The sequence below is a fragment of the Chelonoidis abingdonii genome, chromosome 14 (assembly GCF_003597395.2).
Source record: "Chelonoidis abingdonii isolate Lonesome George chromosome 14, CheloAbing_2.0, whole genome shotgun sequence".
In the NCBI taxonomy this organism is placed as follows: domain Eukaryota; kingdom Metazoa; phylum Chordata; order Testudines; family Testudinidae; genus Chelonoidis; species Chelonoidis abingdonii.
In genome coordinates this window covers 31,431,187-31,448,931 of record NC_133782.1, presented here as the reverse complement: position 1 = coordinate 31,448,931, position 17,745 = coordinate 31,431,187, and the positions used below count along the sequence as shown (strand labels likewise).

Below are 17,745 nucleotides of genomic sequence, written 5' to 3'. Positions count from 1 at the left end.
TACATCCATACTAGGTATTGTTTTTTTAAACTGGTTTTACGATAAAGCTTTCTAGTATTGACCAGCCCTTATTTACTAGGGAAGAAACTTGCTGAGAGTCTATTCCAACCCAGAGACTGCTCCCAGTTTTGTATTTATTCTTCAAATATCTATTTTGGAGCTGCACGTTTCTTCTGGCATTGTACAGCAAAGCCAACGCTGTTGGACAACCAGCTGCTTCAGACAGGACTCGTTGGGATCAGCGTACCATAAGCAGTCTGTGACCAAACCTGCCCTGAGCTGTTGTGTGACCTGGGGGAAATCTCACTACCCCATCTATGAAGATAACGATACAGCTCCTCCTACGTGAAGTGTTTAGTGATCTACGACAAGAAAATGCTGCAGTATAGTTACAGCCGTGAGATTAAGGATGAGCGGCTGAGCCCTGGGAATGAACTCGGCCCAGCTAGCTGAGTATGACGCAGGCAGCTATCAGCAGACTGCTCCCACCTGCTGGCACACTCCGGGCACAGTGCTCTGTGTGAGTGGCTGGGACAGTTCCTGATGGATTCCATGCTCTATAGGGCACCCAGCATGCTGATGGCAATTAGTGACTAAATAAACAACGGCAGAAGGAACATATGGAGCCAGATAACAATGACTCATTTGTAGCTTTATTTAATAATAGGTACAAAGTGCCCTTCAGGCAGTGTCTCCCGGTCCCATTCCCTGCCTGAGTGGAGCAGAATATGAAAGCTCTGAGGAGCCAGTTCCCTACCAGTCAGAACTGGGCAGCAACGGAAAGAGGATGCGTTACCTTGACTTTATCAAGAGACCGGCAGTGACCTGACAGTTTATCCCTCATCTCAGTGAAGAGCTCCCCTGCTGCGTGACAGGGTCATTGATTTGCCTGCTCTCCTCTGTGACTCACCACATACAAAAAGAGCAACAGACTTGTGAATTCAATGAATGAAGACAGAATCTGCATGGTGACATTCCCTAGCTGTTGCTTAGCCACATGCTCCAGGCGTGGGAATACAGGCCATCTCTGATTGGAGTCTGATTCACTGGCATTTTTGCAGAAACAATTGAATTGGGATACCCTGCTCTGGCAATCTAGCTGGGCCGTGTGGCACTGCTAAGTGGATGCTGGCACAGCAGGAGTAGCAAACTCCCCCACGGCCCATTTCTGGATCCCAGGTCTGCAGCTGGGCACTGCTCACCATGTACTGAGTGTTAAGAGATCTCCAAAAGTCACAGTAAAGAGTCCAGTTATGAGGAGACATGACCACATGTGATAAATGATCCTGTCTGCATCTGGCCAGCCTGCAAACTGCTCTGGAGGGTCCCTGTGGGTCGACAAAGCCATGCTCGTACAGCTGTAGAGCAGCGTAATCCCTTGTACTCTACTGAATAGTGCATTTTAATTAGTGAGAATTAACTCATTAATTGCTTTGCCCTTTCAAGATGTTCAGGTAAGAGATAGCTCTGCTCATTCTGAAGACATGAGACCAAGACAATAGTTATGACTGTCCCATCCCCCAGGAGTGCTTTGAACCCCACCAGCCTGAGGAGTGCCAGGATGCTTTGCCATGCTCAGCACACCGTGTGGTATAAGACTCTTCTCCCGTGCCTGGAGTTTTGCACCATTGTGGGCTCGCTTCCCTTCACATCCAAAATGCCCTAAGAACTGCATCACAAAAATCCTAATGTCCTTTAGCAGAAGCACAACTAGGAAGCAATTCTATCCTCACAAAGCCACAGACATCAGATTTAAATTAAAGAGGGAAACAACGGCTGTCATCGGATCGATACACAGCACAGAAAGCACAGGAAGGAGGGGGCACTAGCATGTACAGCGACTGGATTCACTTGGCCTGTGGAATGTTAATGACTATTTAAGTGGTTCTGTTCCCAGAAACATACAAAAAGGACCAAAGGAGCACCAAGCACAGACTATCAAGGAGGCAGCGGCTTGGATGGGCATGCACAGGTTAGAGAAAACTGTGGTTTTGCTGGATGAAATGCTAGATTCTGGGTGAGGTCAGTGGGGGAGGATGAAGTTGTCTGGATCCAGAAAGCTCCTCTTAGCAGGATACTTCCATGGTTTGAGGTGTGTCTTGGACATCAGCTGCTTCTGGGGGCTCAGCAGTCCCCTCCCCTTGGTTGCTGATGTGCGGGCGGCTGCGGGCACTCTCTCCAGAGCCGACACTGGAGGAGGAGTGGGTACGGGAGCGGATCAGTCTAGTCATACTCGCTGTTGGCACTGCAGGAAAGAAAGAGGACTGTCAAAAGGAGCAAGGTCATGGAGTTAGTGAACTACAGCTGATACCACTGGGCTTGCTTGTGCCAGCACCCCGCTGGGTAAGCATGAAAAGAACCTACACACAGGATCAGAACTGTTACTCTCAGCGGCCCAAACCGGGCCTTTATGTATCAAAAGCAGGAGGTTTATGGCCTGATTTCAAAAGGTCTGAGGTGAGTGACTGCACATTGTATCACTGGCCATTTGCAAATGCAGCCATGGTAACTTGTAAATTAGGTAGTGATTGGTCATGTGACCTTTTGAAAATGAGGCCTATGCTCCAGATAATCGGAGAGCTGCAAACCATGCAACCGTCACCAAAACACAAATGAGAGGTGAAAACACACAGTGCACGCACACAACGTACAATGGAATGGCCCAGGATCCAGAGCACCAGCAAGACATGCTGTAAGCAGCCAGAGCAATGCACCCGAAAGAAGACAGTGATTCAGCTCAGTATGCAGCCTTGGTCGTGCTAGGTGTGGGTTTGCAGGTACCTGACTCAGTGCTCAGGTGGCTGAGCTGCACATAAGGGACTGGAAACAACGTGAGACAGGGAAGAGATGAACACGAGAGAGAGCAAGTTAATTCCCTAGTAAGCCTGGAACGCACTGTGCTGCTGGAGCGAACCCCAGCACTAGGTCTGCAGCCAGCCAGTGCTCCTGGGCTCTGGGCTCACACCCCTCACTGATAGTCTCTTAGGAGCTTCCCTTTGAAAGGAAATCACCCCAGATGTTACTCAGCTCTCTGCCCATTAGAAAGGAAATCGGATTCCCTTGAAGACCACAGGAAAAGCCATGATCTTAGTGGCTCCACTGGGCTTTCAGAACAGCAGGGCCCCTTATGGGAGATTGTGTTTAGTATTTACGGACCAGCCTCCCAACCAAGATGAGGGCCATGGGATCAGAGTGTTGTCCCCTGAGCTGACAGTCACGGCCTCTGCCAAAGGCCTGCAGCTGTGCCCATGAGCACAGGGTGTCCCCTCCATGCCGGTGTCTGAGATGGGGACAGCAGCTAGAGCAGCACAGCCTGCTTTGGACAAGGGGAAGGAGCCTTTCCTTTCACTTGGGAGGCCCCTGCTCCTTAACGTGGGACAAGTGTCCTGCTGGTAGTGAGTTCTGCCCTGGCCTACGTCCATTCTCCAGTAGCACGGCCCTTGCTCGGGGCTCTGCTGGGCCACAACCTGGATCCTGTCAGACGACATGTTGCCCTGACAGGCTGAAGGAGGGGTGCTCTCGCTTCCACTGGCACTCCATGCCCTGCCTGAAAGAGCCCTAACCCTCTGATGCCTGACGACAGCATTGGCAGCTCAGCCATCAGGGAAGCAAGGGTCACGCTCAGGCCCAGGGCCTCCTCTTAGTCCATGTAAGATCCGGGGAACCTCTGACATCACAGTACGTTGCCGTCTCTTTTTGCTGGTGGATCGTGTCTACTCAGCCAACAACCTTCTCTCTAGGGGACCAGTCTTACCTGTCAAGCAGGTGCCATGTAGGATAAGATCTGTCTTCCGACATCCATATCTGTGGGACAACAGCTGGCTCTGAAGTACTGTGGGCCCAGCCAATGTTTTTGGCATACTGGAGATGGCAATGACTCTTCCAGGGCCCTGGCAGCTGCCAGCATGTTAGTGCTGGCTCCTTGGCCTCAGGGATGACTGGACTAGCGAGACTAGCTGCCCAGGAGATCTCTGTCATTCCCCACCCAACCATGCTGACCAGCTGCTGGCAAAGCTGCCCTCCTCTCATGTAGCTGGGCACACACCCTGTCCTGCCACAAAGATGCTCTAGTTTAGCAGCCAGTTCTGCAGTGTCAGTGACTACACCAACTGGGGCTTGAGCACCAGCCTTTACAGCTCACAGGCTTGTCTCAGTAAGTGCTGCTATGGCAGCACCACAGCCAGCGTGACCGACACCCAGAGTGCTGGGGCCCTGCACTGGAGACTTGTCCAGTTTAGGCAGGTAAAAGGCTCTTCTCCTGGACTGTTCAACGGGGGAAGGGATGATAACCTCAGCCCATGCCCCCACCTCAGAGCAAAGCACCTGCTGGGCCCAAAGCATGAGGAGGCTCTCACCAGGCTCCCGGAGATATTTGGGCTGATTTCTGTAGGTGTCTCAGGAGCTGACTTGCGCTCTGGGCAGTTAGTGGTACCCCCTGCCCAGGGACAGTGCACACAGCTGTGCCTGTGCTCCAGAGCACAGCTCAGTCCAGAGCACTGCTGAGCACACACTGCTCTGGAGCTAGCTCACTGGCACCACTGGCAGGAGCCCCACACTCCCCTAGGTGCTGCCTGTGGGACCCAGCGCAGAGCAGTTACCATTTGAAGGCAGCAGACCCTGTCTAGGCTTTGCCATGCACTAGCCCTAGAGATGAGATGCTGTCTGCTAGCTGCTAAGGGTGGTTACCATCTCGATACACACATCTGCTGACATGCGTCAGCGCGACAGTTATTTCTCCAGGCTAAGCCGAGCCCGAGGGTACGTGGCTGGCTGTGCCACGGGACACTGCCTGTCGTAGACATACAGGCAAAGCCGATCCCCAGGATAGACCCATCGCCCCCCACACCAGCCCCACTCGGCAAAGAAAGCTGTGTTTGCTACTTACTGTAGCCCATTCCCTGCACAAAGTACTTGAAGGCTTCTGTCAGCTTCCCAGGCTGAGGAGACAAAATACGAGGCGTTAACATGTGCAAGGCTGGGGCCAAAACACAAACCAGAGAACAGAGACAAGTTCTTACCTGAACCACTTGGGGCAGCCCTCCGCAGTCTGCCATCTGTAAGAAAGAAAGAGGGGCTCTGAAGTGTCCCTTCCTCATGCCATGTGGCCAGGCCAGGGGCTGGGCTAACACTGCCAGCCCCGCTGGAGCCCATTCGATCCTCACTGACCAAAAAGCAGAGGCTGCCCCCTCACCTTTAACACAGAGCTGTGGCCTATGGTGACTGGGGGTTCCAGCATGCAGCGCTTCACCGTGACTGTCTCCATCTGGCGCAAGGAGCATGGCTCGCTAGTCTTCACAGGCTGCACATCTCCATTAACAAGGGGTGTCCCGGGCCATATTCTAGGAGTCAGAGAGCAACTCCTTCACCAGCCATGTGCCATGGCCCTTCCTGCCAGCGGAGGGATAGACTCCCTACCCTAATACCCAGGCCCTTTCTGTCCCCTAGAGATAAGGGTGGGTCTGCTCAGCTGAGAAATCCCTGGTGATGGGTGGAGGTGGCAGGGACTTGCAGCTGGTCTAAAGTGACTCCTGTGCCACCCCAGCTGGCCCTGGCATAGGAGGCATACTAGGGGCATGCAGAGCACATGGCTGGGACACCTCTGCACTTCAGTTCTCAGCTGGCAGGTGCTTCCTTGGGAACTGTTTTCCAGTCAGTGTAAGCTCAAGCAGTTCCAAGGCAGCCCTAATTTTTGCCAAGGCCAGAGCTGTGCAGTGCAGAGACTCCAGGAACCTAGCAGCCTGCCCCCTCTCCTGTGCTGAGTGGAACATCACTCAGGAGAGCATCTGACCCAGATTGTCTCTCTAGACACCTCTGTGAAAGCCAGATGCATTGAAGGAGATCAATGCACAGAGCTGGGCCCTCAGCAGAGACACAGTATCCCTAAGGCAGCCTGTGGCAGGCCCCTGGAGCTGCTGGGTACCTTCAGGAGTGTAGTGTTGGTAGGGTCCAGCCGCGAGTTACATTCAACCTAAAAGCAAAAAGGGAAAAATCAAATGGTATCACATGCACACAAGTGAGAGATCTGGAGCATGGGGCAGGTGCTTTCATCGGGGCTGCTGCTCCCCAAGAGACAGCAGCCATCCTCAGTGACAGGAGCATCCAGGGACCAGACTGTCACCAGCACAATCCCAGCATGGGAGGTGATCAGACGGCGGAGGATGACACAGGGCAGACGGAATGTAGAGCAGAAGGGGCACGAGTAACTTCCTGCAGTAAGAATTAAATCCTCTTTCTGCTAAAGACTGATCCACCAACAGCCTGCGCTACGGCAACCACAGCTAGTGGGAGGCACTACAGCATGGAGGGGGGATCCTGATCCGGCTCCCCTGCTCCCCAGGAGATGTGTACCGAGTGGTATGTAGCCTAGCTGAGCCCAGGAGAGCTAGTGGAGTGAGGCCAGGCCAGGGCATATTATTACTTAGTATTTTGAACGGATGGTGCGTCTCAATGTTACTGTGCTGTCCAGGAGCTGGGAATTGGGCTGTTTTGTACTATGTCACATCCACGGAGGCTGAGGCCTGAGAGAGTCCATTGCTGCCTCCCCGCTGCCAGCTGGAAAGTGACTGGAGTCCTCGGGGACACTATTACTGCTGCAGAATCAAACCCTGTGAATGACCTGGACTCTTGGTCAAAGGAACAGGGACCCATGGTGGTGTGAACTAAGCGCCATGTAGCAGCCGTACAGATCTACATTAACGGCTTGTTGCAAGATACATGTCATTGAAACTGCCATGGCCATAGCTGCGTGAGCCCTGAGATGCTCAGGTACAAGGAGTTTAGTCAATACACCCATAGCTCTTCTGCTGAAACTCCCTTTAGATCTGTCCCCAAGGAGGCTGTTAGAGCTCCTGAAACGCTCAGTTCTCTAGATCAGGGGTGCGCAAACTTTTCCAGTCATGCCCCCCTTACCATTCGTGGAATGTACCGTGCCTATTACCACCCTTACTTCTGTGCTATTGCTGGTGGCGGCGCTGCCTTCACAGCTGGGCAGCTGGAGAGCGGTGGCTGCTGGCCAAGGCATTCATGTTGTTTGCGGTGTGGGAGGACTATTTTTCTTACCCTCGCTCCTGTCCCGCAATACCCACTCTATTTTTATCCTGCTCCCACTATTACGGCAGCGGATCCTGCGGGACCCGTGGGATCCCAGTTTCTTTGCGCCTCGCCCCCCCAAGAATCTCTTGTGCCCCCTCAGAGGGGTGCACTCCCAGTTTGCACACCACTGCAGTAAGTAATAGCTGACCGCTCTCTCAGCTTCCAGGGCGTGCAGCCTGGTTTCTGCCTTTGGCAAACACAAGCAGCACTACTGACTAATATAAATAAAAGACAAGCCCTTTTTGTGAGACGTTTAGGGTGAGTCCTGAGTACTAGCTGGTCAGTAGGTGGAATGAGGTGGGGAGCTGCTAATTGCTCATCGGGACTAAGAAGAGCATTCAGTGCAAAAGAGACCTTGTATACGTACCACAGCTTCAACGGCAGGTGAGCTGTCACCAACCACTAATAAGGCAGGGCACCTGGGCAAAAGCCAGCAGAGAAGTACATTAATTGCAGTGCGTCTGGGCGACCTTTAATCTATTCATAGCTTTCATGGATCCAGCTTGGCTGTATTCTCCTCTAGCCTCTCAAAAACCTTTACTAATTCAGAGTGTGGATCGGGACCCCCATTGGTGCTGGGGAGGGGCAGGGAACAGTGCTTGGCCCGGGACCCCTGCTGCTGCTCGGGGGGCAGGGAGCTGGGCAGTAGTGTAGGAGCCCTGCGAACAATGGAAGCTGCGGAGGTGGGACCTGCAGGTGGAGGCAGTGCATGGAGCTGTCTGGCTGCGCCTCCAACTAGGAGCTGGACATGCTGGCCACTTCCGGGAAGCCCCCCGAGGGACGTGCCGCCCACAGCCCTCACCTGCACCCATACCCCAACCCCCTCCCACACCCAAACTCCTACTGCTGCTGGGGGTGGGAGGGGGAGGGGTGCAGTGGCCCGAGAATGCCCCAGGAGTGGCCGGTGTGGCTGGTCCAGGGGCTGCCCGAGCTGCTCAAGTGACCCCCTGGCAAGCTGCACCTGCCATTGCAGAAGTTACGGAGGTCACAGCCTTACTTATGACCAAGTATTCAAAAAAATAACAAAAATAACATTAGTAAACAAAGTTAGCCTAGGTCTTAGATTTTGCTATAACCCAGAAGTGATTAAATTTGCAAATCTCAAAAAATCAAGCCAGAAAAAGTACATTAAGAAATCTCTTAAAGGAGCTATTTAGAACTGCTTAGAACCCAGTAACAGAACACTAACTCTGCTCCTAAAGTAAGTGCTGTGAACTTGGGGAGGACACACGGTCATCCATCTGCAACAAAGGGATAATTCCTTCTTTAAGGGGAACATCAGCACAACCTTAACCCTGGAGCCATGATGTGCCCCCACCACACCGCACTCTAGATCAATATTTCTGCATCCTGAGCCAGTGCTGCTGAATTCTTCTTAGCTTTCTGGCTCTTGGGTCTCTTGCTGAGGAGCGGCAGCCTCTCTGCTGAACTAACTCTGCAGTTTGAAACGGGTGCACAGATTGATCCACAGCAACTTACTTGAATGTTTTTGCTGTATTTTCACTGATGCCCAGAACTGGCCTCTCAATTTCGAGGTCTCTGCGGCTGGAAGACAAAGGAGAACAGCTCTCCATCAGACAAACCCAGGTAATCCGGATGTGGTGGGTGCCAATGTGATCCTGTGGATTCCGTCTGGAGAGAGGTCCATGGAACGAGAGGACTCAGCCTCCCCATTGGAGACCAGAACACAAAGTGACGAAGGTCACACACAGGAATTTGTGAGTCTCATCAGAAAACGCAGCACGATGCCCCATACCACATGCAGGTGCTACTCAGAGAAGCAGCAATAAGTCAGAAAACAGTGCTTAGTCTCCAAGCTTTAGAAACAACCTAGGCCTGACCCACAAAGGTGGTGGTGGCAAGTTAGCAGAGCCACGTGACTCACTCAGCAGAGCACACAAAGCACTGGTCTGCACTTACAGGTCAAAACCGGAGAGGATGAGGGGAAACAACAAGTGGATGTGAGCCCTTCGCCCAGCCGTAGAGCACTCCTGGGCCTCCATGTCTGAATACAGAGCACTCTGCGGTGCTTACCCTGTTTCTGAAGAGATGATGCACCGGAGGGCAGAGAGGCTGATCTGGGGATAAAGGCTGAGGAGGCTCGATTTGTAAGAGAAAATAATTAGTTACGAGAGTCCAGGGCTGTGAGCTGAATTCAAGGAAGGGTTAGGACCTGTAGGGAGCTTCACACAGAGTAGCTCATATGTGGAAGAGACTCACTGAAGAGTACCAGGAGGCGCTAGGAAAGGTTTGAGGGCACCTTTGGAGCTGAACTGTTCATCCCCCATGGACTCCTCCCTGCTCCCTGGTGTTACATTTGCTACAATGCTATTTGTACCCGCTGATGCACAGGGCGTGAGGGTAACACTGAGATCGGACTTCTATGCATGGGCAGAATGGAGTCCAGTACCTGTTATATGAGGCAAGAAACATCTGAAGGTTCTCTTGGTTAATGTCCTGTGCAATATGGAGTCTGTACGTCTGGATCAGGTCCAGATTAGCCTGCAGTTCTTCCTGCACATGGGGGGAGGGAAGTTTAGAAGAAGACATTGATCAACCTCTTTTGTTACTATTATACATTTAAAAATGCAATTTGAGAAATGAACTTCACTGACTGCGCAACAAATTACTGAGCTGGGTTCAGATAAACAATTCATTCTGCTGAGAAAGCCAATGGTAAAAACCCTAAACCACACTCAAGACTGATTTACACTACAAGTTTTGCTGGTAGAACTAGGTCCATTAAGGGTATGATCTTTTACCAAGATGATTATATTGGTACACATGCAGTTATATCAGTAGAAAGATGCCTTATACCAGTGTAGCTTATTTTGGTTTCTGAACTGGACTCTACTATACTTGTATAAGCACTCATATTAGTATAGCTGCCTCCAAATTAGGGGCTTTTGCCACTTTCTCTATACCACACAATTTTCTTATAGACAAGCCCTTAGAATGGTGTTATTTGCAGAGAAAAATCTCACTCCCCTGTCTAGACCTGTAAAGACGCTTCACCTGAGGTTGGTGCACACTCTGAAGTTTTGCCGACATATCTACATCAGTTAGGCGTGTGAAATCCCCCTCCCCCACTGACGCAGCTGTGCCAACAAACCAGCGTAGATGCAGAGCGCTGTTGTCGACACAGCTAATTTTGCTCGTGAAGGTGGTGTAGCTATGCTGGTAGAACTCCTCCTTCCGGAGGCTTATGCTGCCTCTCCACTAGGAGCGCTGCCGGCGCAGCCACACCAGCAGAGTATTTGTCGAGTAGAGAAGCCCTGACTGTGGGATATGATTGTACGGGGAGGGGGAGAGAAAGGAGCAATGTGGGAGTGTGAGGATCGGACATGAGGAGGTGAAGTGGGGAGAGCAGAGCATACACTAAACAGTGACTTACAGATGTGGGAGGTTTGGCTGTTGGGACAGAGACCCACTAGGCATTCGCTCCTGTGTGCCAGCAACTCGTGCCAGGCCTGACATATTCACTACACCCAACTCACTGCTGTCACAGCCTGTGTCGAAGGGGAGCGGAAGGTATCATACGTGAACCGGTCACCCGATGGTGATTAATATCCTTGTGAAAGGTCTGCATTAAGATCAGAGGAGGAATTACTGAGCCTCACTAATATTATGCTTTAAAGTCTGTGACCAAACAAAGGAAGAGAACAGGATTTCTCCCAGATAGGAGGGAAGGCTGCGTCCTGTGTAATTTAGGCATGCTGGAATCAAAACGTGGCAGCCCCATTTACATACAAATCAGCAGGGGGATGGGAAGCCTACAGGAATGGAAAAACAGCATGAGGTCATCCTGAGTCTGGGGACAAAATAGGGAGTTTGGGAAGATACAAGGAGAGAGGAGAAGCCATCACTGGACAGACACAAGAGCCAGAGCTCTTGCAAGCTGGGACAGATGGGTCCTTCGCCAAAGCGGCTGAAGTCTCCAGGAACTGAATATAAGTGAAAAGCCTATTTAGGCAAAGCTCTTTCGCCTAGGAAGACAAGAGGAAGCATTACTTTGTACTTCTGTGGAAGGTCCTGACAGAGAGAAAGCCAGCCACGGCTGGAAAGAGAGAGACTGATATGAAATCACCTTGAACTAGTAAGCTTCTAGAGAGAATCATTGTTTCCAAGAAGCGTGGATCTGTTTTTCCCCTCTTCTGCGACTACAACTAGTTTAGGAATGGCTCAGCAGGATGTGGCCCGGCCCTGCAGCCCCTGAGTCAAAAGAAAGAGCTTGAGGGGGGAGTAGAGCAGGTTAGTGCCTTAGTATATGGCTGGACACACTGTCCTATTATCCCCACAACTCTTATAGCAAACAAAATGTCTCTAGACTGAACACAAAGGAACCTGCTGGTCCCCTCTTACCAGCTGCGTTGTGTAAATATGGAGGAGGGTCAGGGCAAACACACACCAGGTTCCCACTGCACTAGTTTCCACGGACAGAGCAGGGTGTGCGGGGACTGGGAGAAGCTTAATTGTTGGGTCAACAAAATGTCTGACTCTGTGTGGATTTGACAAGCCCAGGAAAGTAGGGTGACCAGATGTCCCGATTTTATAGGGACAGTCCCAATTTTTGGGTCTTTTTCTTATATAGGTTCCTATTACTCCCCCACCCTGTCCAGATTTTTCACACTTGCTGTCTGGTCACCCTACAGGAAAGCCATGTCTGCAGGCTTGCTTGCCACTCACACCCTCTGTCCACAGCAGCTGGGAACATCTGTAACTCCACCAACAGAACCCTTTTCTGGAGACACTCATGTAAATTCCTCAGACCTTTTAATCAGTGGGGGAATTCAGGGCAGGATTCAAAGTGAAGTAGCAGTGATAGCAAAAGGCAGCAGAGGAACAGCTGCTAAGTGGCAACACTTGGAGCAGAAGGGTTGCTTTCGAAAACCAGAACCAGGAAAGAAGATTGCAAACAAAAGTCCTCTGTTGGAATATACTGGCCTGGAAAACCCGTTTACCATAAAAGAGCGAGTTTGTCTGTAAAGAACTCACCCAGATTACTGCATTGCTGAAAAAAACACTGCACATGGCCGTGCAAGGGATGGGCTCAAACATTTTCCAAGTTCTGCCTAAATTGAGAGCTGTTCCCTAGATAAGCTCCCAGGAAATATAAGAGTTTATGGTGAAGAGCATCGACAGCTTCCTTTGTTGCTGGCTTTTCCCCAGAAGCCAGTGTAGACCTGCTCTGCACTTGGACCACAGAGGAAAGGGAGCTGTGAGAAAAGTGTCTTTTTTTTTTTTTTTTTAAGATGTGAGTTTGCATTGCAGACTATTAGAAAGCTGCTGCTTCTCAAAGACCTTCTAAATGCCTGGATGGCATCAGAGCTGAGAGACTGGCATCGGTATATGCCACATGACCCTACCATTCCTTTCCTAGGTGCAGGCAGGGGACGGGGTAGTTTAGGAAATCAGCTCTCCTGCAGGAGAGAGTGGATTTCATTTACATTTTACTGCCTTGCCTGATGCTGAGAACGGAGTGAGTGGGCAGGGCAGGTGATAGGATGTGCATGAATGCCGCTAAAAGTGCCAAGTCCTGGCTGCAGGGTTGCCCAGCAGAGAACCTGGCACCATCTGTGGCAATCTTTGTTTGGCACAGAGATCCCAAGATCTGAAGGTCAGCTGAGTACAAAGCATAAGGCCCACACTTTGCTTTGTGTTGTCAACTCTGCAGCCTGCAGTTTACTTACATGACCAAAATGGTGAGCCAAGACAATGTCCACTATGTTGGTCGTCCAGCCTGAAAACTGAAAAGTAACAAAAGTAACAAAAGTAACAAAAACAAAAACAAAAAAAAAATTCCTTTGTCAAACTTAGCGACAAATGACACAAAAACTGTAAAGGCCAAACTAGCTTTAGGTATGGGGAATGAGCCCCTAGAGTTTTGGAAGCACTTGGCTCCTGCCAGAGAAGCATATAGAACACAGCTCCCTGGAGTTCACCAGAACATCTGAGATAAATGTTCCAGCCCCCTGGCCATGCTAGGGCCTTCAGTGACTCTGAGCTGGCTGGTAATACCAAGTATCACTTGCAGTATTCCAGGGTCTCCTAGCCAAGCATCACTAATTGTTGCTTCGTTTGAGAACTCAGCCTGAGGGGCCTGCCTCAGTAACTTGTACAGTACGGTCTGCAGCACTCATGCACAGAGAGAGAGAAGAGTCTCACCTTGGCTGCTGCCCAGTCCATCCAGCCTTTTGCACATGGATCAACATTGATGAGCACGAGCCCCTCCACCAGGTCAGGGTGGTTGAGCTGCAGGGAAACACAGCACACTGAGTATGAGGGGCCCCAGGGGACCAGGAGGCATAATGGCTGGGGAACTCCCTGGGAGAGGCAGTGACAGCAAAATAAGAGGAAAACCTGTAACTGAAACCCTGATTAGATCATTGCTAACAATACTTCTCACAGAGCAGGGGCAGCAGCCTCATCCCATTCTACCGAAGCAAGAAAATCGAAGTGACTCTCCCAGGATCACACTTTGGGGGTCCATAGCAAAGCAGGAAGAGATTTCTGTTGTCAGATGTCACCAGTGTGGTGCTCTGCTCAACGATGATAACAGTCAGCTACATGCGTGTGTGTTCTCCCTGTGTGCTGCCCCGGCTCTGCGCATGTAATTGACACAGCAGACCCCGAGAGAACCCCCAATGACCACAGACTCCAATAAAATATGAAGGCATCCGGCCAGGATTATTGTCAAATGAAGCACAGTAATAGTTTCCTGCAGACTCTACAGAACATACTATGAATATGTGCCCCCTAACAATGAACTGGCTCAGTCAGTGGCGGGATTTGCCACTGCCCTCTAGGCCAGACAAAGACATCCACTCAGGGGTGCACTCTTATACACAGGTGCAAACAGGTTACACATCATTCCTGACGTATTGAGGTACAGCCCCTCTACGCATTAGGGTGCTGCCTCTCCCCAGTACAGGTTGGTTGAAAGAAACAAGTTTATCCATGATATTGTCCTTTTGACCCTGTCTTTAGGATGGGTCTGCCTGTTCCTTGTTATTTCTGTGGAATGTGCTCATACTGGGACGTTCTGGTGTTATCCTGGCACACGTTCCTCTCATTAGTGCTTATATGTTTATAAACATGCTTTTAGCATCCTCCTTCTTGCCAACTTCGGTGAGCAGGATCTGCCTCTGGCTCACAGCATAACTTTGCTTTATGTTAGCAAGATCTTGACCATTACTTTAGTTCAGGCCTCATACTGGGTCCCTGATATCAAGGGTTTATGTTTCAAGGACTCATCTTACTACAATTTCCAGTGTTGCACCTAACCATGGCCCCACTCAGCTTCCTGTAAATTGCAGGCCCATGACAAGGGACACGTTGTCAGCACCCAGAATTCTCAGCAGGGACCGTTTGGGGAATATAGTTACATCTAGAGTCTTCTCTGTTTTAATCTGCTGATAGAAGGAAAGAAGCTGGTTCGAGCAAGACACGGGGAACTCAGGTACTACATCTACATCGCCCACACAGCTCTGCCACCGCATCTGCCCACAGGGAAGAGACCAAGACACATTAAAACCACTTGAGATGTCCATTTTCTGGGTAGCTGGACACTGCCTAACACCCATGACCATGCTAGAACCTGAACCCAGACTGCTTATTGTGGGAAGTGAGAGCATCCGCTGCTCCACTCGGAGATCCACAATGACAGCTTTCAGTCTGGATTTCCTATCCGCCTTGGATCGCTGGACTTTCAGCACAGGAAAGCTGTTTATGTTGCTCTAAGTCTGAGCTGCAGATTTTAGAAATGGGATTTATCTTTCTAGCTATGAATGGTGAGATGAGATTCAGTACAGTGTGACCACGGAGCATATACTTGTCTCCTCTCCTACATGTGGGGGGCCAATCCCTAACCCCACTGACCTCTCCAGCAGCTTTCCACTGACTCTAATGCCATCCCTACGCCAGGCACTCACCCCCAGTCTGGCAAGGCTGTAGAGCAGCACTGGCTCTGTTTAACCCCTCAGGTACCCTAAGCAGCTCTCATTTGGCCATTTGAATGTATCCTGAAATCCCTGCTTCTCAGCCTATGCCCTGCAAAGAGGCAGTATTGTTAGCGGGGGCAGGGTGGAAAAAAAACAACTTACCGCAAACCTGCTGAGGATGTAAGCTCCAGCTCCAACGCCAATCCCAATGATGCTTTTCAGGCTGAAATGCAGACATATCAGAGTCAGAAGAGACACTCTAAACTCAAGCCTTGGGTATCCCCATCCCACCCAAGCCTCAGACCAGCTTGTCTGGATCAAAGGCTTGTTCTCTTTTTGGCCCTGCAGTCACCCAGCAGGCATGCGGTGGAACGTGTTCTCTGAAGAGATGCTCCATGCCAGGGCTGTGTGTGCTGGACAAGCGCTTTGGGACAGCCATTGTCCTTTGCATGCAGCACAACCAGAGCCCCGCAGGAGCACAGGCATAGCTGCTGGAATGACAGCATGGCCTCCTAAAATAATCTGACAGGTGTCAGCCTGGGCCCCTCTGCACACTCACCTCAGGTGGGTTAGAACAGCAGACAGCATTTCAGCCAGTTCATCCATACTAGGGTAGCAATACCTGAAAGCCAAAGGAGAGGCTGGAATCAGCAAGCCTCCGAACACTGACCTCCAGAGGCGACACAACCTTCCGATGACATTCCAAGAGCCAGAAACATTCGAACGGCATGGGCTCTGGTATCTATGGTGCAGTGACACTGCAGCATGGCACATTACGGATCCCATCCTGTAAGTTGTGTTCACAGAGATCTGTCCCGCAAAGATCCCATACTGGAGAATGAAGGGATGGACCGAGCAACTCCAGCTATATATTAGTCTGGGTCAGTTGGGATCATGTGCTAAATCAGAAAGCTTCCAGCACTGGCTCTTAGCGATGCAAGTGCCTCTTCTGCTCCAGAGGGCAGAGACCCTGCTGGCTGGAGTGACCCCTCCCCAGCTTCCCCTCCCCCTACCGCCAGGGCTGACCAAGTGGCAGCCTGCCTCTGCCAGCATAGGGAGCCCCATTTGGATTAAATAGCATCTTGGTGTGAGCAGGCCCTGAGCACACCTGGAGGCGCTTCTGAGAATTCTTACCCAGTCGGGAAAGGGGGAGCTCCCTCCTGCTGGCCTGGCGCATCCACGTGGCACACAGCGAAGTGCTGGGTAATCTCCTGCATGTCTTCAAAGTTAAAGAATGCATTGAAACAGGATTTGTCTGCAAGAGAAATGCCCAGTGAGCCTTGGACCCAGCCCAAATACTGCTACAACTCATGCTTGGAACAGCAGTGCCACCCACCTGTACCAGCCCAAACAGGCTGCTCTGGAAACCCCATTGCTGCCGTGCATGAAGACTGGTGGTGCATGTGTGACCAGGGGTCTGTTAAAGTCCATGGGACAGCAATCTAGGGAGTGTTCAGTGTTGGGAAAGCAGAGGGTGGGGGTGGGGCAGAAACAATCACAAGCTAACCTCACGGCCCAGCCAATCAGCCACTCACCGCATTGCTCAGCTCACACAGATGCAGTCTATAGCAAGAGGACACAAGACTGAGGAACACGGGGTTTGCAGCCAGACCAAGAGCACCTGGTTACTCATGTACACAGGTGCTGGGCTTCTCCTAAAAGCAGTTACGTGAGGGGCCTGGGAAGCTCCTGGGGGTGAAACCTTTTGGAAGAGTGGCTGGGGTGATCAGGACCTATGAATAGCAGTGCCTGCCTTAGAGTGGTTCTCAGCACCACGCCATGTCTGCTAACTAGTCTGCTCAGCCTCTCCATAAAGGAGGAGGCGGTGCGTGAGAAGGCCTCAGGCAGCCAGCTCCATCAGTCAGTGCTCCACTCAGTGGGGCCTCTGACTTTACTGCTGGCCAATCTGCATCCTCACTGAGACTCCCTCCACCAGGGCCTTCAAGGCCTGCAGACAGCTGCACTCCAGACTAGGGCCTTGTCATGTGCTCTATTCCCATCTCAGCTCCAGGCCAGCCTGATTTCTGTGCTCTCTGCTTCAGGGGACCAGGAGGCTCCCAGGGACCACTACGACTCTGAATCTTGCCTTAAAACCAGCCCTTTAGAACCAACATAGGCTGATGGGGGAAAGTCTCCTTGGAGCAAGAGGACTTACGGTTGAGGCCAATGTCATGGTAAGTGAGGATGACAGGTCTGTTCCCCTTCGGGGTGCCCCGCATGGTGACATGGACAACTCCAAAAGCTGTCTCAATGTCATGTTCCTGCAGAGAGAAGACAACAGTCTCACTATAGAGATGACACAGCCAGGGGCAGACTTGGTCTGAGAAGGCAGCAGGGAGTCCAGGGCAGGAGTCTTGGTATGTTTCATGATTACTTCCCTCTTCCCACAGGGACCACTAACACTGGCGAAGCCTCATGAACGCTCAGCTCCTCAGAGTCACAGCCCTACCGCCAGACCGCTCAGTGTGAGGTATTCCGCAGGACATCCCACCCCATCTCGCTCACCGCTCTGCAGAGCCAGCACTGGCCACAGCTACCAGGCAGTTATTACACTTCACTGGTACACAGCTGGGATGAGGGCTTGGAACCAGGCTGTTTGCAATGTTAAGGTCTCTTTTTGGTCACTTTAGCAGGGTCTTTCTGGTCATATGCTGGTACAAGGTTAGAAATTAACAGAACACAGCTTCTCCTCATAAGTGTTCATAGTGGAACC

The 17,745-nt window shown here is 51.2% G+C and overlaps 1 protein-coding gene across 8 annotated transcripts in view; it reads right to left on the bottom strand.

Annotated features, from left to right (window-relative positions):
• Nucleotides 1-631: 631 nt before the first annotated feature.
• Nucleotides 632-17,745, bottom strand: part of NDRG3 (NDRG family member 3) — a 110,451-nt gene continuing 93,337 nt past the window's right edge. For 5 of the 8 annotated variants that reach the window (XM_032789264.2, XM_075072342.1, XM_032789265.2 and 2 more), the window contains 14 exons: nt 17,188-17,293; nt 16,167-16,287; nt 15,592-15,654; nt 15,195-15,255; nt 13,258-13,344; nt 12,783-12,839; nt 9,503-9,606; nt 8,572-8,637; nt 7,460-7,511; nt 5,921-5,968; nt 5,019-5,054; nt 4,886-4,937; nt 2,782-2,820; nt 632-2,245 (listed from right to left, as the gene is read on the bottom strand). In XM_032789264.2, coding sequence (XP_032645155.2) covers nt 2,067-2,245; nt 2,782-2,820; nt 4,886-4,937; nt 5,019-5,054; nt 5,921-5,968; nt 7,460-7,511; nt 8,572-8,637; nt 9,503-9,606; nt 12,783-12,839; nt 13,258-13,344; nt 15,195-15,255; nt 15,592-15,654; nt 16,167-16,287; nt 17,188-17,293 — 1,071 coding nt within the window. In that variant the 3' untranslated portion in view covers nt 632-2,066. The remainder of the gene's footprint in view (nt 2,246-2,781; nt 2,821-4,885; nt 4,938-5,018; nt 5,055-5,920; nt 5,969-7,459; nt 7,512-8,571; nt 8,638-9,502; nt 9,607-12,782; nt 12,840-13,257; nt 13,345-15,194; nt 15,256-15,591; nt 15,655-16,166; nt 16,288-17,187; nt 17,294-17,745) is intronic. The other 3 variants (XM_075072343.1, XM_075072344.1, XM_032789263.1) reach the window with 1 other exon arrangement.